Source organism: Suillus clintonianus, assembly GCF_016758775.1.
Source record: "Suillus clintonianus strain FC179 chromosome Unknown DEU56scaffold_247, whole genome shotgun sequence".
Classification (NCBI taxonomy): Eukaryota; Fungi; Basidiomycota; class Agaricomycetes; order Boletales; family Suillaceae; genus Suillus; species Suillus clintonianus.
Genome location: NW_024539471.1, coordinates 1 through 13,295, shown reverse-complemented (window position 1 = coordinate 13,295; position 13,295 = coordinate 1). Strand labels below are relative to the sequence as shown.

The following is a 13,295-nucleotide window of genomic DNA, read 5'->3' as shown; positions in this document are numbered from 1 at the left end:
ATGTTTAAAGGGAAAAACTTACCATCCTTTTTGGAAATCTCAACTTTGGGCACTTTTGCTGGGGGTGTGTTACTTGAAAACCATGAAATTTGTGGTTCAAGGATATAGGACTTGAAGATGGGATTGCAGTCAAACGGGCCGCCGGAGATATTGAAGTCCTTTTGAGGAGCTGAGGGCAGCTAGTTCCAAGAGAACTCCCTTTGTAGGGTGTTGCATTTTTTCTGCCCCCAAAATTATTGCTCTGTGCGCGTGGTGAGAGAGGCATGCTAGCGTGCTTGATGTGGCACCATAGTCAACTCCACTTATATATACACGGCAGAGTTCCGAGCCTTATCCATGATCGCGGCTGTCAACAAACAACAGCTGTCACAACCGGCAATTTCCGCTATAAGGGATAAGTTTTATTACAGGTAGTATACTAGTACTAGTAGAGTACTATAGAGGGTGTTAACACAAGTGGCCAGGAACATACTGAGTGACGTCAAGGAGTTCATTGACACCAGTTTTACCAAGCAGTTTGTAAGCAGCAGTCTATGCATTAAAATCTGTATAGGTTGTCGTCGTCATCACTGCATCCTCCTCCCCGTCCGAGTCTGACTCTTCAGGCTCATCATCAGTACTGTTACTGTCCTCGCCGCCATCACTTTCGCCATCATCTTCCTGAACATCGCCTTCCTGAACATCACCTTCCTTGGCATCTCCATCCTCGACAGTGTCTTCCTCGTCTGATGATTCATCTCCGCAGCTGAAAGAGTCATCCCGATACTTGCTGGAATGTTGCCTGATTGCCGAAGATGTGTACTGGACCTCGTGTCCGACACCAATCCCAGCAAATCGTGCAAAAGTATCTCGATCTGCAAAACTATGGAGCAAAGTGAGTGTAGGCTGTAGTGCGATGAGGGCCATTCCTCACATGTTTACATAAAAGCACTCCCAGTCATCAGTTTCATGCTGAAACCTTGCGAGAGAAGGACCCCTCTGAGAAGAGTATTTGAACGCCCCTCTGAAAACGCTGGAATAAGATGGCAGCCGCGGATAACGAGTGATGGGTCGAGGAAGCCAAAGGCATTATCATCAGTCTCAGGGACAAATCCAACCTTGGGTAGGCGTGCTTCTTTAAGGCCCCAATGATAAGTAGGATCGACCCCGAGCCATCGAACCCAAAGAACTTCGACACTTTGAGATGAACGGTTTCGAGCTTGCGATCCAGTATGCAACACCTGTATCCGAAAGGCACGTAGTACCTGCGCGTACCAGAAAGGGTGTGCGTTCTCGTCCTCTTCCCTTGATAGTGTCATGACAGTGCAATTAAATCCGGGTCGCATGGAGTCTTGGTCACGCCGGACATCATAGGTAGTATAATTGACCTGAAAACGACGTGGTTGCTGGACTCGAGAGAGGTTATCAATGAAACGCAGCTCATTTCTCTCGGGATCAGAAAACTGATGCTCGTCACCATCATATTCGAGACCCAGCAAGCGAGTTAGAAGATTTTTTGAGTTTCGGAACGAAGTCCTAGTATAGTATATAGTATCAGTATCAGTATCTGTCAAATGAGGTGCACGAAGGACAAACTCTGACTTTGACTGCCGGATCAGATGAATGGTCATGTAGAAATGTTGCGAGGTTGATAACATTGACCCATGAATCCGATAGGTGGTGGTGAAGTTCTGGCAATGTCTCGACAGGTTCCTCGGAGTCTATTTCGAGATCCTGCTGCTGCCGTCTGATATGTGTGTGCCGCCTTTCATGTTTTGCCATTTGCTTCGGAACATCCTGTTTGTTGGTCATCCGGTAGAACTTCTTGATGAGGCGATGTGCAACTTCTCCCTGCATCCAAAATGAGACATGCTTTACGGGTATGCACATTTGAAAAATACACTGACCAGTTGAGTACTATATGAATCAGTAGTGCCAAATGTTCGTATCGATTGCACATAGTCACCGAGGGAATGTAACTTGTACGTAAACAGGTTGAACGACTTTGGTCGAGGTCCTGTTCGGTCAGCCGTATTTGGTCTGGACTGAGATTCAAACCCGTTATGTTGTCTCCTGTGACGTGCAGACACCTCACTCGGAAGTTCCATAGTGCGAAAGGCTGAACAAGTAAACTTGCTGAACCTTCGAAGCTGAGCTCCCAGTCTTCGAAGCGACTGGCCAAGCAAGTTCAGGGTATCATCAGAATGAAGGCGCATCTTTGCAAGGGCATGCCATTCCGCCATGCGAAACAGAAGGACCCTGATGACATGGTCATGCTCTCCGGGGAAAAGCCCCTCAAAAGCCGGTATTGCACACTGGAATGAATAAGTTGGTCAGAATGCATGTGAGTTGCGCATGAGATAGTAGAGACTTACCTGCAGCATATCTTCAAAATGTCGAGCCGTTCGCTGTTTCATCGATGATACATTCTCGGGGAACCGACGAATGGAACCTTTCCCAAAGGAAGGTATTAACCAAATCTGGTGTGCGAAGGCATCAAAAATAAGAATCAATCAGAGCCAAAACGCCATACCTTTCATTGAGGATGACAATCTTCCGTGGGTCAAGTGCGAAGAGTAGCCGCATCAAATGTGTCATTACTGCTTTCAATATTCCGAGTTCGAATTCATGGAGCAAATCGACCACAAGGGCGGGGAAAATGTTAAAACCAAATGATGAGAGGCGATCTACGAAGCTATTCTGGAGAAATGTCAGTTCCACGTTGTGAGAGCCAAGCATCACACTTACAACGGTAGGCACCAATGAAAGATCTTTCAGGATACTCTCAACTAAGGCTCCCTTGATGGGAGCACCGTGCATATATATTGCATTGCGGGCTTTGGCCACTTTCTCGGTAACATATGTCCGTAGCTGGTTCATTCTTTGCGAGACGTCATGCAAAAATCCAATGCGGTTGAACATTGACTTTGGAGTCAGACAGCGAGGGCATGGCCGATTCCCTTTATCACGTATGGTGGCTAGGAGGACTCTACGAGCATCAACACCCAGTCAGTGTCAAAAAAGAGATGAGGACGAGAGTAGACGTGCTTCTCTGGATAGTCTGCTGAATACGTGAATATCCTAGGGAAGACACGTCGATACACCCCATCATAGCACTTAATCACAATGCCGTTCTCGTAAGCATCGACAAACTCATCATCCAGGAGGATGCACCACACCGCATGGAACAGCTCCCGTTTGCAATGTGTAAGTATATCGCTGTAGTTCTTCCTCTGTAAAAAGGTGGATAAAAAGCTTGTAATTGAGTCCGGTAGCTACACAGGGTGCGAATCAATGACACATCTCCGGTTGACAGACGTCTAGAAAGCTTACAGTGGGAATAAAAGCTATTGGGTGGCAAGCACCAGAGTTAGGATCCGAACGAACATATTTTGATAGATTCCCAAAAAACAGATATATCGGCCATGCTGATGCACTCCCAAACTGAGTTAGGTGGGTGGCGTCGGACCAGAACATAAGACCTGCAATAACTTTCTCCAGTTTGCAATTATTGTCCCTTCTTTGTTTCTGTAACTCATCGTGAGCCTGAAGCCATGCGTCTGAGGTGTAAAGCTCATCGTAAAGTCGTTGCTCTTGCCCTGTGACTGGTGATTTCCAAATACGCCTGAAAGGCGTTAGATGGAACCATTTCGAAGACTTCTCCGAGAATGCAGCTTGGATAACTGCAATGAGTGGCCGGTAGAAGAGCCCAGAAACTGAGAATACACGCCCATTCCCTCTAGGATTTTTCTCCTTTGATGGCACCATAATCTCTACATCTGACTGCTTCCAGCCGTCTCGCTGCAGAATGTCCGTGGTGTCGGCGCTATCTTCAGATGTATCAAGATTCTTCATCTGAGCGTTGGGGTCGAAGTGCTCGAAATCATCAACGTTGAAGTCCTCTGCTTGCATCACGTCATTGACCAGACGTTTGGCCTCTGCCATCGACTTCCGATCGCTTCCTGTCACCAACCACGACATCAGCCTCCAGACTGACATGTTTTTCCAAGGCCAGGGTGGTGGATGTGAAGGGTCACCCGAGGACACCTCGCCATCCTGTATGCCACAGTCACTAACATGGGATTCGGCAGGACGTAGGTCAGAGAGGTCATCAGCCGATACAATTGCATCTGGATCATACGAAGGGCGATGACGATATTGGCGAGCAATACCAAATTTATTGAAACATGTGCTGATGTAGTCGAAAACATGAAGGATTATGCGGGTAGGACGCGAGGTTGGTGGATCCTGAGCAACAGGTAGTGGTGCTTCCGGAAGTTCATCCCTATATCGCAATGGGAGTCGCTGCATGCGCCTTGGGCGTGAACCATGATCACAGTCCGGAGTAGTGTTGGAAGGGTCTGGGGGAGGAGAACTAGTTGGATTGCAGCCGATTGAATCGTTTGACGGATGGGGAGGGAAGCGATACCATGGGATTGATCCAGTATCTGGGGAGTATGGTTGATTGTCGAGGATGAAGGCACTGAGGTCTTGGATACCAATCAGTCTATCACCTGTGGACGGTAAGATAAGTATCACATACCTGGTCTTCATCCGCTATAGAGGGCTTCATCTTCTTAAACGCCTTAACGTGCTGGGGGTCTTCACGAGCTCGGCGTTTGAAATTCTGGGCTTGTAGATCCACGCGATGCTTGTAATGGTTGCAAGTCGTACGGTGTCGACCAAGCCCCGTGTAGTCAGAGAACTGGCGTAGACAGGGTGTCCCACATCCCCAGCGGTGGTGGTCCATTGTAAAAAGACACAAAGCCAGACACAGAACGATGCAGAGGATATATCTAATGTTGTTCATTTCGAGTCAATCATTTCCCAACAGTCGACTATAGTCAGTGGTGAAGCGGTTGAGAATCAAGAAGTAGGTACTGGGAAACACTGCCACTCTATGTAATAGCTCCACTTTCGTAGTGAAGGCGTGAAATTGGATATATTTGAAATACTTGAGGTCACATAGTGGAAAGAACGATGCACTAGCTCATCGCCTTCAAAGATAACTGTTCCAGATCAAACCCGCAAGGCAGTTCATGAAGGAACTGTGGGCAGACCAGCATTAGTTTAACCTTTGCAGCATTTGAAACCCCACAGCCGCACCTTGTAGCGAGATGAGAGCGATCGTCACAGACCTCTCAACAACTGGAACAATGATCTGCGGGACACCTCAGACTAATGGAGCGAAAATCAATGTACAGTCACTAACCTCCCGGACAGCACGGTCAACAAGCTGCATTGCAAGCTCGAGAGAATTGATTCAATGTGCCCCAACAGCACGTTGAGGCTCAGCTGCCGGTGTAGGCCCAATCGGCATGACCTGGGTTTCACCCTGCATACGAGTAGGATCAAACCCATTCATCGGCAGGAGTCAATGTTGGTGACATATTCGGGAATGGCAGGTCCTGTAACATTCGCCCAATTCAAAGTAATGTGCTAATCATACACGTGAGTATGTGCAAATCTCGATCAAATCGACACTTACGTAGCTGCTCGACACCCTCACCAAAGCTCCAACGTCACATAGAGTTGTACCCTCCGCGGCCAATCGAGCCCACGATCTCCACCAATTGAGCGTCTCCAGGAGGATTAGCATCCGAAATGCCAAAGCGCTGGAGCAGAGCGCAGACAGTGTCTGGATCGCTTGTAATGTCAGGACCCAACGGAATCAGCGTCTGAACCAGGGAAGTCCCAGGAGGCAAGCTGCGCAAAAGGGTTCGGATTATTATGGGACGGAAGTGGTAAACGCGCTGCCCTTACCTCAACGTTGGGAAAATGCGCTGCACGATAAGAGCGACGATTTCGGGCCCATACTTTGCCTGCACAGCAGCAATAAGCACCCGATGCTGCGTGGGGTCCAAGATGGGGGTCTCAGCAACGGACTCGGAAAGAAGATTTGACATGAGTTTCGCAACTTGCTGAGGGGAAAGATCGGCATGATCGAACGAGGGGGATGCGAGACAGTGCCAAGGGGTGAGACGACAACATGTTGTCGTTTATATCGTGTCCTAATGACTTGGGATCTTCGGACGCGCTCATCTGGTCCACCCACATAGATGCGATGGTGCTGTCTGGGCATGCGATGGTGCTGTCTGGGCATGTGATGGTGCTGGGTTGGCTGTAATCCATGTAGTAGCCTATGCTGGAGTGGAAGAGGACGGGGTCTTGGGCGGCGGCGCTGAATGTTCAAGTGAGTTCACATTTAAAAAGAACAGAAAGGACGCACTCAACAATATGTTCTAGTCCGCACCTCACCCAGTCAGCATGGCTAGCCCACAGCGTTGAAAAAACACTGTGCGAAGAGGTGTTAGCGGCTGTAGAACAAGGAGGGAGAGTAGATAGCTACTTACTCTGGCGTGAAATTCAGAAAGTATTCAAATCATTGCTGCGGGGTCATCGAAGCTCGCATGGAGACCTCCAGCCATAGCAGGGCAGCCTCACCCACAGCAAAGAAAAAATGAGGATTCCCAGGGCGCCCTGCTCAGGGACCTAAAAGACACAAGTTAACGGCTGATGTTCGCGGATCAGTGCCTAAGCAGCTGAAAGTGTCCCGCTGATGGGGAGCCGCGCATGGTGCTCGTATCGGTCTTTGGAATGAGCATGACTGATAATCCCTATGGTACTACCTGAGGAACAAAAACCAAAGTTCGAATTTTTGATTTACACATTTTTCAAACTCAGTCGGCAAATTCCACAATACGCTAGTCTTGCGCTAGGTCATTGTCACGGTGTGATATATCTACCGCGTCTCATCAATGTGTTCCCGTCGTCAATGAACGTCATCAAACGAGTATGCCATGAAGACAAGGGTTTGCATGGTGCATGGATTCCATCATTTCCGATGAGGACGTGGAGATATAAACAATATAATACATCAATATGATTGTGCAGTGTTGACCACCAAGGTGCATCCATTAAATCACCGAGATACGGCTTCAAGAACGCATACTAGCCGTGCCAGGACAGCAGTCTGTTCCCGAAGCACCGCGACGATTTCTTTTCGATTCTCTATGACTTCATCCACTTTATCCGCAGCCTTGCTAATAGTTTTACTGTCAGACAAAGTGACCCGCCGCTTCTTGGTGGGTGGTTGCACGTGCAGGGAGTTCGCGATATTGTCAGCGAAGTGCCGGCTCTGAGCACAAGTGTGAGCAGATGATTTATATCAACGGAGTAAGAGAAGACTCACTGCATCGGATTTCACATCAGAGTTTGACTCGTTGCCTGACAGTGCACGCTTCAAATTATGATGTGGGATATTGACAGGATGCTAGGAAACATGGTTTTCGAGCCTCTTTGTGTCAGTTCATAATTTATGAAATGGTACCGGCATACGCACCTGGTTACTAGCATGATTTTCCGAGTCGTCTCCTGCCAGTGATGCAATGCTGGGTGCCTTTGATGATGGTGAGCGCGACTTTGCAGAATCTAAAGCCCCTTGAACACCAGGACCTTCCAGTGGTTCACGGGTGTAGACGTAATTTCCTTGGGAGTCTGCTGGTGCTCCTTGACCATTGGCTGGAAAGCGCCATCCTCCACGATGTTTGTCCTCAACTCCCAGGATTTCTGATGCACCGTCATTGTAACCTGAGCCTCGTGAGCTGTGTTCAGAGCTTTGGTCTGGATCATAGTAAGGCATCGCAATGAATGAGTATGTGAGTAGTACTAGGTTTGCCGGTGATGGTCAAAACTAACAGCGGCTTGCACAGCACCACAATGATATCATTTAGTGGAACGTCGCCTTTATAAGGCTGATATGATGATTTTGACGGCTCAGTGCTCAGCGCTCAGGTGTGGTTAGGCTTGCACGCATTGCGGGGTTGGCCCTGCACTAGTGCAATTAGGTAGGACGTAGTGGAATTTCCAATCGGGAATGTGTCATTGATACAAGATCCGCATTGAATCGACTCCGAGTCGGAAGCTGTGAATTGTCAAGGTGGGCGTCAGGATTACACATGAAACTAACCAGTATTTCCGAGTCCAAGCGGTTGAATATTCGAACATTGACCTGACATTGATATGCTGTGTCTGCCATACGAGATTGAACGAAAAGTCTTCCGACTTGCTGCATGCATGCACCCTGCAAATGATGTGCGCTCATGTTTACTGGTTGCCCAGCGAGTTCAAAACTGGTGAGTACAAGTCCCGGAATGTTCTGAAGTCGCTACTTACAGGATGCGGATAGGACTGAAGGATTGATATATCACACCATCATCCTTACGAACGAGACACGCGCATGTCACTTCGTTGATTCACTTCGTTCTCGACTGGCACTTGCTTCTAAAAATGTCAAATCACTCTGCCTGTGCGGTACAGTGCAGCTTGCAACAGCGGCAGAGGTCATGCACCTTTGTAGTGGTGTTTGCAGCCTTGCCCTCTGGATTCTTCCAGAGGGGGATAACCATGCTATGCCGGATTTTCTATTGGAGGCATTGAATGGGTTGCCATTGTCATGGCTGTCCATTCAACTATCGACTGTCTTCCGCGGGACAGCCATGCCGTTTCTGCCATCCATCCCTATATTCAGCCACGTTACTCATCTTGAATTGTTGGAAGGCTGGGTGCTTTGGGGCTCTCCAATCGGCATACCTTGCCTGACCCAGCTCACACATATTTCCCTCCGAGTTTTCACGAAGCAGACAGCGCCAGCCTCACTCCAAATGATCCTTGCAAATTGTGTTATCCTGGAGGTATTGGTTTTGCGTGTGACAGAGGAAGTTAGCACTGTGGAGAAATGGCTGCTGGAGCATGGTCTTGACGATCCTTGTATTATTGTGACTGCCAAGAGCCCTCGTGATACTTGGGATCGTGTAGCAAGTGATGGGATGAGCCTGTGGTAGTATTTGTCACAAAGTGCCGAAGCACTACACACATATGTACTATAGACTAGATACCTGAAGCTATACGTCCATAGCCTAATATATAAAATCTTGGAGGCGTTCAAAAGCTAGGGCGGAAAAAAAAGAGGCACGTCTCAAGGCCTTGAGGAGTTTATGGAATGGATGATGATATTGTACTTGCCCGGGATAACACGGAGGGAAGCCGGAATGCTCAAGGCAAGGGAGATCTCCATCAGATTATGCATCATCTCAGCGACTCTGCATACTTTCAATCAATCATATCATGATGAAGATCGAAGAGTCACATACCATTTATGGTTTGAGATCAATTTCGTCCATTTGTGCTGCTGGACGCAGCTGGAGGTCTTCATCACTAACTTCACGCCCTCGTCCTTGGAACAATGCGACCTTCATCCACGAGGTCTTCAGGGTCTTCATTGAGGATCTTGGTTTCGAGTGTAGATATACTGTGGTACAGCCTCTGAGTTGAACTGCGAATGGATTGTTGCTAGGATCCTCCCGAGGTTTGCTATCAAATCATGCCGATGACACGGAAGAATTGTTGGTTGTGCCAGAAGAACGGGTGAAACTAGAAGACATCAAATGGGTGTGGGAAGAAGTTGATGATGCGGAAGATGTGGGGGTAGGTGGAGGTCAGCCACCAGACGAGCAAGAACTGAGATGGCAAATCTAACAGGATCATCTTTGCGGTGGTCAAATAATTGGTGATTTGCTGGCAGGTCCCTCTGATGAGAAGTGGGGACGGTTCACTGTACCAATTAATTTTTGGTTCAGTATAAACCCAATACATTTGATTAAATTTTGCGCTAATCTACACTATTTTAGTCTAGAATATTAAGGAGTCAGTGCGCAATCCTTTCTGAAGGTGAAGTTTCTTACCTTTTCAGTCTTGCATTATACTAACTTTGTGTGCTGCAGCGCATTAATAGTGTCAATGACATGGACATAAAAATCCATGATCATCATAGGGCACAGCCCAAAAAATACGGAGAGCATTGTGGGTGACACGATGCACATATCCACAACATCATCAAGTGTCCTCGCTCCCGTCCGTTTCAAAGGGGTGAGGAATAAGTCTGGCCATTGTCGCGCTGGCTCATCATTGTCGAGCTTTACCATAAAGGCTTCCAAGGTGGGGTACGAAATTGATGGGTCTATTTCAATTTCAATCTCAGTGAGGATGCTTGAAGTGAAGTGATAATCACTGCATGTACATCTAAATATTCACCATACTCACCTGCCCTCTTGCATCGCAGTTATCGACATGTGGTCACAATTTTGAAAGGACACTGAATTGGACGATCAGAGTCAAGTCCACAACATACCACCACCCTCGATCATTGATGTCAGTGAGGAGCTGTTGTTCAACTTTCAGACATTACAATGATGCTACAAGTTCCGTGATGAGATCCGACTCAGAGTTTGGCTCGCACTCAGTACCTTTGCTCCTGACACCATATCTCCGTTCTTTTCGGAAACACTGCAAGGGTTCATATAACGACATGATGGTATGTTCCATTTTAATACTCCAAACAGGGTGGACGGCTCCAACGAGCGTAAATCTTGCTCCATGTCAATTTCAAGTATCAGTGCTTGAAAAGCTCATCATCTCGAGTACGTCTATCACCCCCATCTTTTCCTTCACGTTCCTATTACCTATGTCACAGTCCCCAAGTCCTTCTGACAGCAATTCACCTTATGCAACCCAAAACGCTCTAAAACGACGCATTGCTGCTCTAGAAGAGCAAAACGCTGAGCTGCAGGGAGAAAGCCGCAGCAAGAATAGGTGTTGTACTAATGTGGATTGCTATACTATGTATCTGACGCAGCTCGTGTCCAATAGCCGCGGTGATATATATGTCACTGCTGGCCGAGCCATCCGGCGCCTCGTGAGCTTAACCGATAGAATCGAGGACCTCGTCGGAGAGCACGACCGAAGGAGCTCTCTGTGTGATGAAGACGACCAACACACAGAAGAGTGGGTATTGTGCTTGAGTACTTCAGTTGGATGGTTTAATCTCATTTGCGAAATTCTAGGGAGGAACAACTCTATCAGTCATTTCAACAGCTACTTCGCTGGGTTCCATGTGTCCGCAACCTTCTCAACTCTCAAAGTGACGGGTATCAGCTCAATGTTGCTTTTCAAAAGGTAAGTCGTCCATCACACAAGTAGTCACATCAATGCTTGAACCCAATTCAGCTCAATAGAGGTGCTGATTCGGCACGTGGCGATGATGCTAGTTCCTTGAAGAAAACAGTGGCTTCGTGGCTTAATGAGAGCCGTCCTACCCCCGACCCACCAATCACCTCGGTCGACAAGTCTGGACGTGGATTTTATCACGATACAACTGGGGAACTTCTCTGTCCTGTGGATTTCAATTGGGTCGATCCAAGGTATGACCTCACTGACCGGCTTGCTGCTCCTCATGTTGATTATAGCCATAGAACAAAGGAAGGGATACGAAACTACGAACCTGACTTCCAAGTTACTGCTCATTCATGGCCAGCATTTTTGTATAGCAACGGCAAATATGACCGTGACAACCCGATGAAAGGGCTGTTCAAAAGTGTTTTGCTCGTCAGGGTGGGTTTTAGCATATGCGTCCTCATTTTTCAGGTATTGTGCTCACCTATTGACAGACTTTCAAACATATTTTTACGTCCCCCAGCTCTGCTGGAAAGATACAACCCGACGAAGAAGAACTCCTGGGCTATCAGGAACCATCACACAAGCGGTCTAGGACCTCAGGCGAACGGCGCACCCGGTCTAACATTGCGACGATATTAGGAATGCGCTCAGTTCAAGCGCGAGCTATCGCGTATTCAGCAGTCCAAGTATGTTTAATAATTTTCTCAGATGCGAGGATAACTGAAGGGACCCCAGTTACGATTTGCCTTGTCAAGCTGCGGTGCCTGGCGTATCATCGATGACGAGTTTGATCATCGTCAGTTTTACATCTACATCATCGACTACTTTGAGCAACCACCTACATCTGCCGCCAAAGCCTCCATTGACGCCCTTCTTGTTTGGTGGAACAGGTGGGTGTGTTGTAAGCTTGCTGTTGTTCACACATTTCTTACACTTTGTAGAACGGTCTTTGGGGCTCGCAATGTGTCTACTTACTTGCCTCAGAATGTAGCGCAGTACTCTGTTGCTAACACTTCTGCCAGACGCCGCCAGTGATATGTTTTACTAATACACGTACTACCTATCTGTATTATATATATATGTATATACAACAATGAACCTAAATTGGCCTTCACATCGTGGGATCAGTATAATGGATGCGCAGCAGCTATTCTAGAATCATCGAAATTGAACCGAAATACAAACGAATGGCATGGAGCGACAGATGAAGCTGGAATCATCACAAAAGGCACATTGCTGCCACAGAATTATGTATCCCCATGTAGACCTGATTGTGTGACACGACGAAACCATACAATTGAGACATTGAATGATAGCCAATATTACCCTGGAGGGGTCTGGGAAATCTTCACATTTTGCCACTGTTTATGAAATGGATGTGATTACCGCCCGAGATTGGTACAGCGCAAATAAAACATCAGAATGGAACAAGTGCAAGAGATGCACCACAGTAAACATAGTTTTAAACATATATCAATAGGGGATAAGTTTGGCTACTGGTCCATAGTTACTACAGCTTGACTCATGTGACAGATTGACGGGCCATCACATTTAGGATTATAATGTAGTATCTATTATGCATGAATAGACCAGGTGTAACTAACTGCCACCACATGATATCTACCGCTCCAACAAATGACATATGGAGTCAAAATTACCGATATGCAGCAGGATGCCACTTACTGGTGAATTATAACTTTTGGATGCTATACCATAATTGTGTCATATCAAAGACGCCTATGGCCAAATTCACAGGTTCGTGTCATATTTATGCATTACTTGCTCTAATTGTAGAGCATCTGTGATGCATTCATCCTACAGCTGTAGTGCCCCCGCATAGTAGCAATACTTGTATACCTGATGCATTACTCCTCCCACTCATCCCTAATGCATCAATTGTCTCCCTATAACGCTGATGCATTATCTGAAGCTGATGCACGCTCCCGCCGTTGTTCTGATGCATCCCTCGGTGTTCTCTGATGCATGACTCCTCCCAGCTGATGCACGCTCCCGCTGTTGTTTTGATGCATGACTCCTCCCAGCTGATGCACGCTCCCACTGTTGTTTTGATGCATCCCCCGATATTTTCTGATGCATGACTCCTCGTCGCTGATGCTCCCCCGCCGTTCCCCGCTGTTTATTTGATGCATCCCTTTGATGCATCCCCCGATGTTCCCGCTGTTTGCTCCCGCTGTTTGTTTGAGGCATCCCCCGCCATTCCCGCTGCTGTTTGATGCACGATATATATTGGTAGATGTACTACTAGCTACTGGCTATATAATACATTCTTCGGACCCATCCTG

General features: G+C 47.4%; 5 protein-coding genes across 5 annotated transcripts; 2 read left to right on the top strand and 3 right to left on the bottom strand.

Annotated features, from left to right (window-relative positions):
- Positions 1-531: 531 nt before the first annotated feature.
- DEU56DRAFT_762529 (uncharacterized protein) lies at positions 532-906 on the bottom strand (the record flags this gene model as incomplete). The annotated part of the gene is made up of 1 exon (XM_041350714.1): positions 532-906. The coding sequence occupies one exon, from the start codon at positions 904-906 to the stop codon at positions 532-534; it is 375 nt and encodes a 124-aa protein (XP_041200601.1).
- A 4,595-nt stretch (positions 907-5,501) lies between these two features.
- Positions 5,502-5,915, bottom strand: DEU56DRAFT_940542 (uncharacterized protein; the record flags this gene model as incomplete). Its single annotated transcript, XM_041358899.1, has 2 exons — positions 5,743-5,915; positions 5,502-5,685 (listed from the first exon to the last, which is right to left on the bottom strand). Exons 1-2 carry the CDS (start codon positions 5,883-5,885, stop codon positions 5,502-5,504), a joined length of 327 nt encoding a protein of 108 aa, XP_041200600.1. The 5' UTR covers positions 5,886-5,915.
- A 986-nt stretch (positions 5,916-6,901) lies between these two features.
- Positions 6,902-7,621, bottom strand: DEU56DRAFT_920463 (uncharacterized protein; the record flags this gene model as incomplete). Its single annotated transcript, XM_041358457.1, has 3 exons — positions 6,902-7,117; positions 7,172-7,252; positions 7,322-7,621. The coding sequence occupies 3 exons, from the start codon at positions 7,619-7,621 to the stop codon at positions 6,902-6,904; spliced, it is 597 nt and encodes a 198-aa protein (XP_041200599.1).
- A 544-nt stretch (positions 7,622-8,165) lies between these two features.
- DEU56DRAFT_750084 (uncharacterized protein) lies at positions 8,166-8,822 on the top strand (the record flags this gene model as incomplete). The annotated part of the gene is made up of 1 exon (XM_041349505.1): positions 8,166-8,822. A coding segment is annotated over one exon (657 nt), but the record flags the coding sequence as incomplete, so codon positions are not given.
- A 1,835-nt stretch (positions 8,823-10,657) lies between these two features.
- DEU56DRAFT_750082 (uncharacterized protein) lies at positions 10,658-12,027 on the top strand (the record flags this gene model as incomplete). Its single annotated transcript, XM_041349504.1, has 7 exons — positions 10,658-10,821; positions 10,881-10,992; positions 11,044-11,237; positions 11,289-11,427; positions 11,484-11,642; positions 11,728-11,882; positions 11,934-12,027. 7 exons carry the CDS (start codon positions 10,658-10,660, stop codon positions 12,025-12,027), a joined length of 1,017 nt encoding a protein of 338 aa, XP_041200597.1.
- Positions 12,028-13,295: the final 1,268 nt, after the last annotated feature.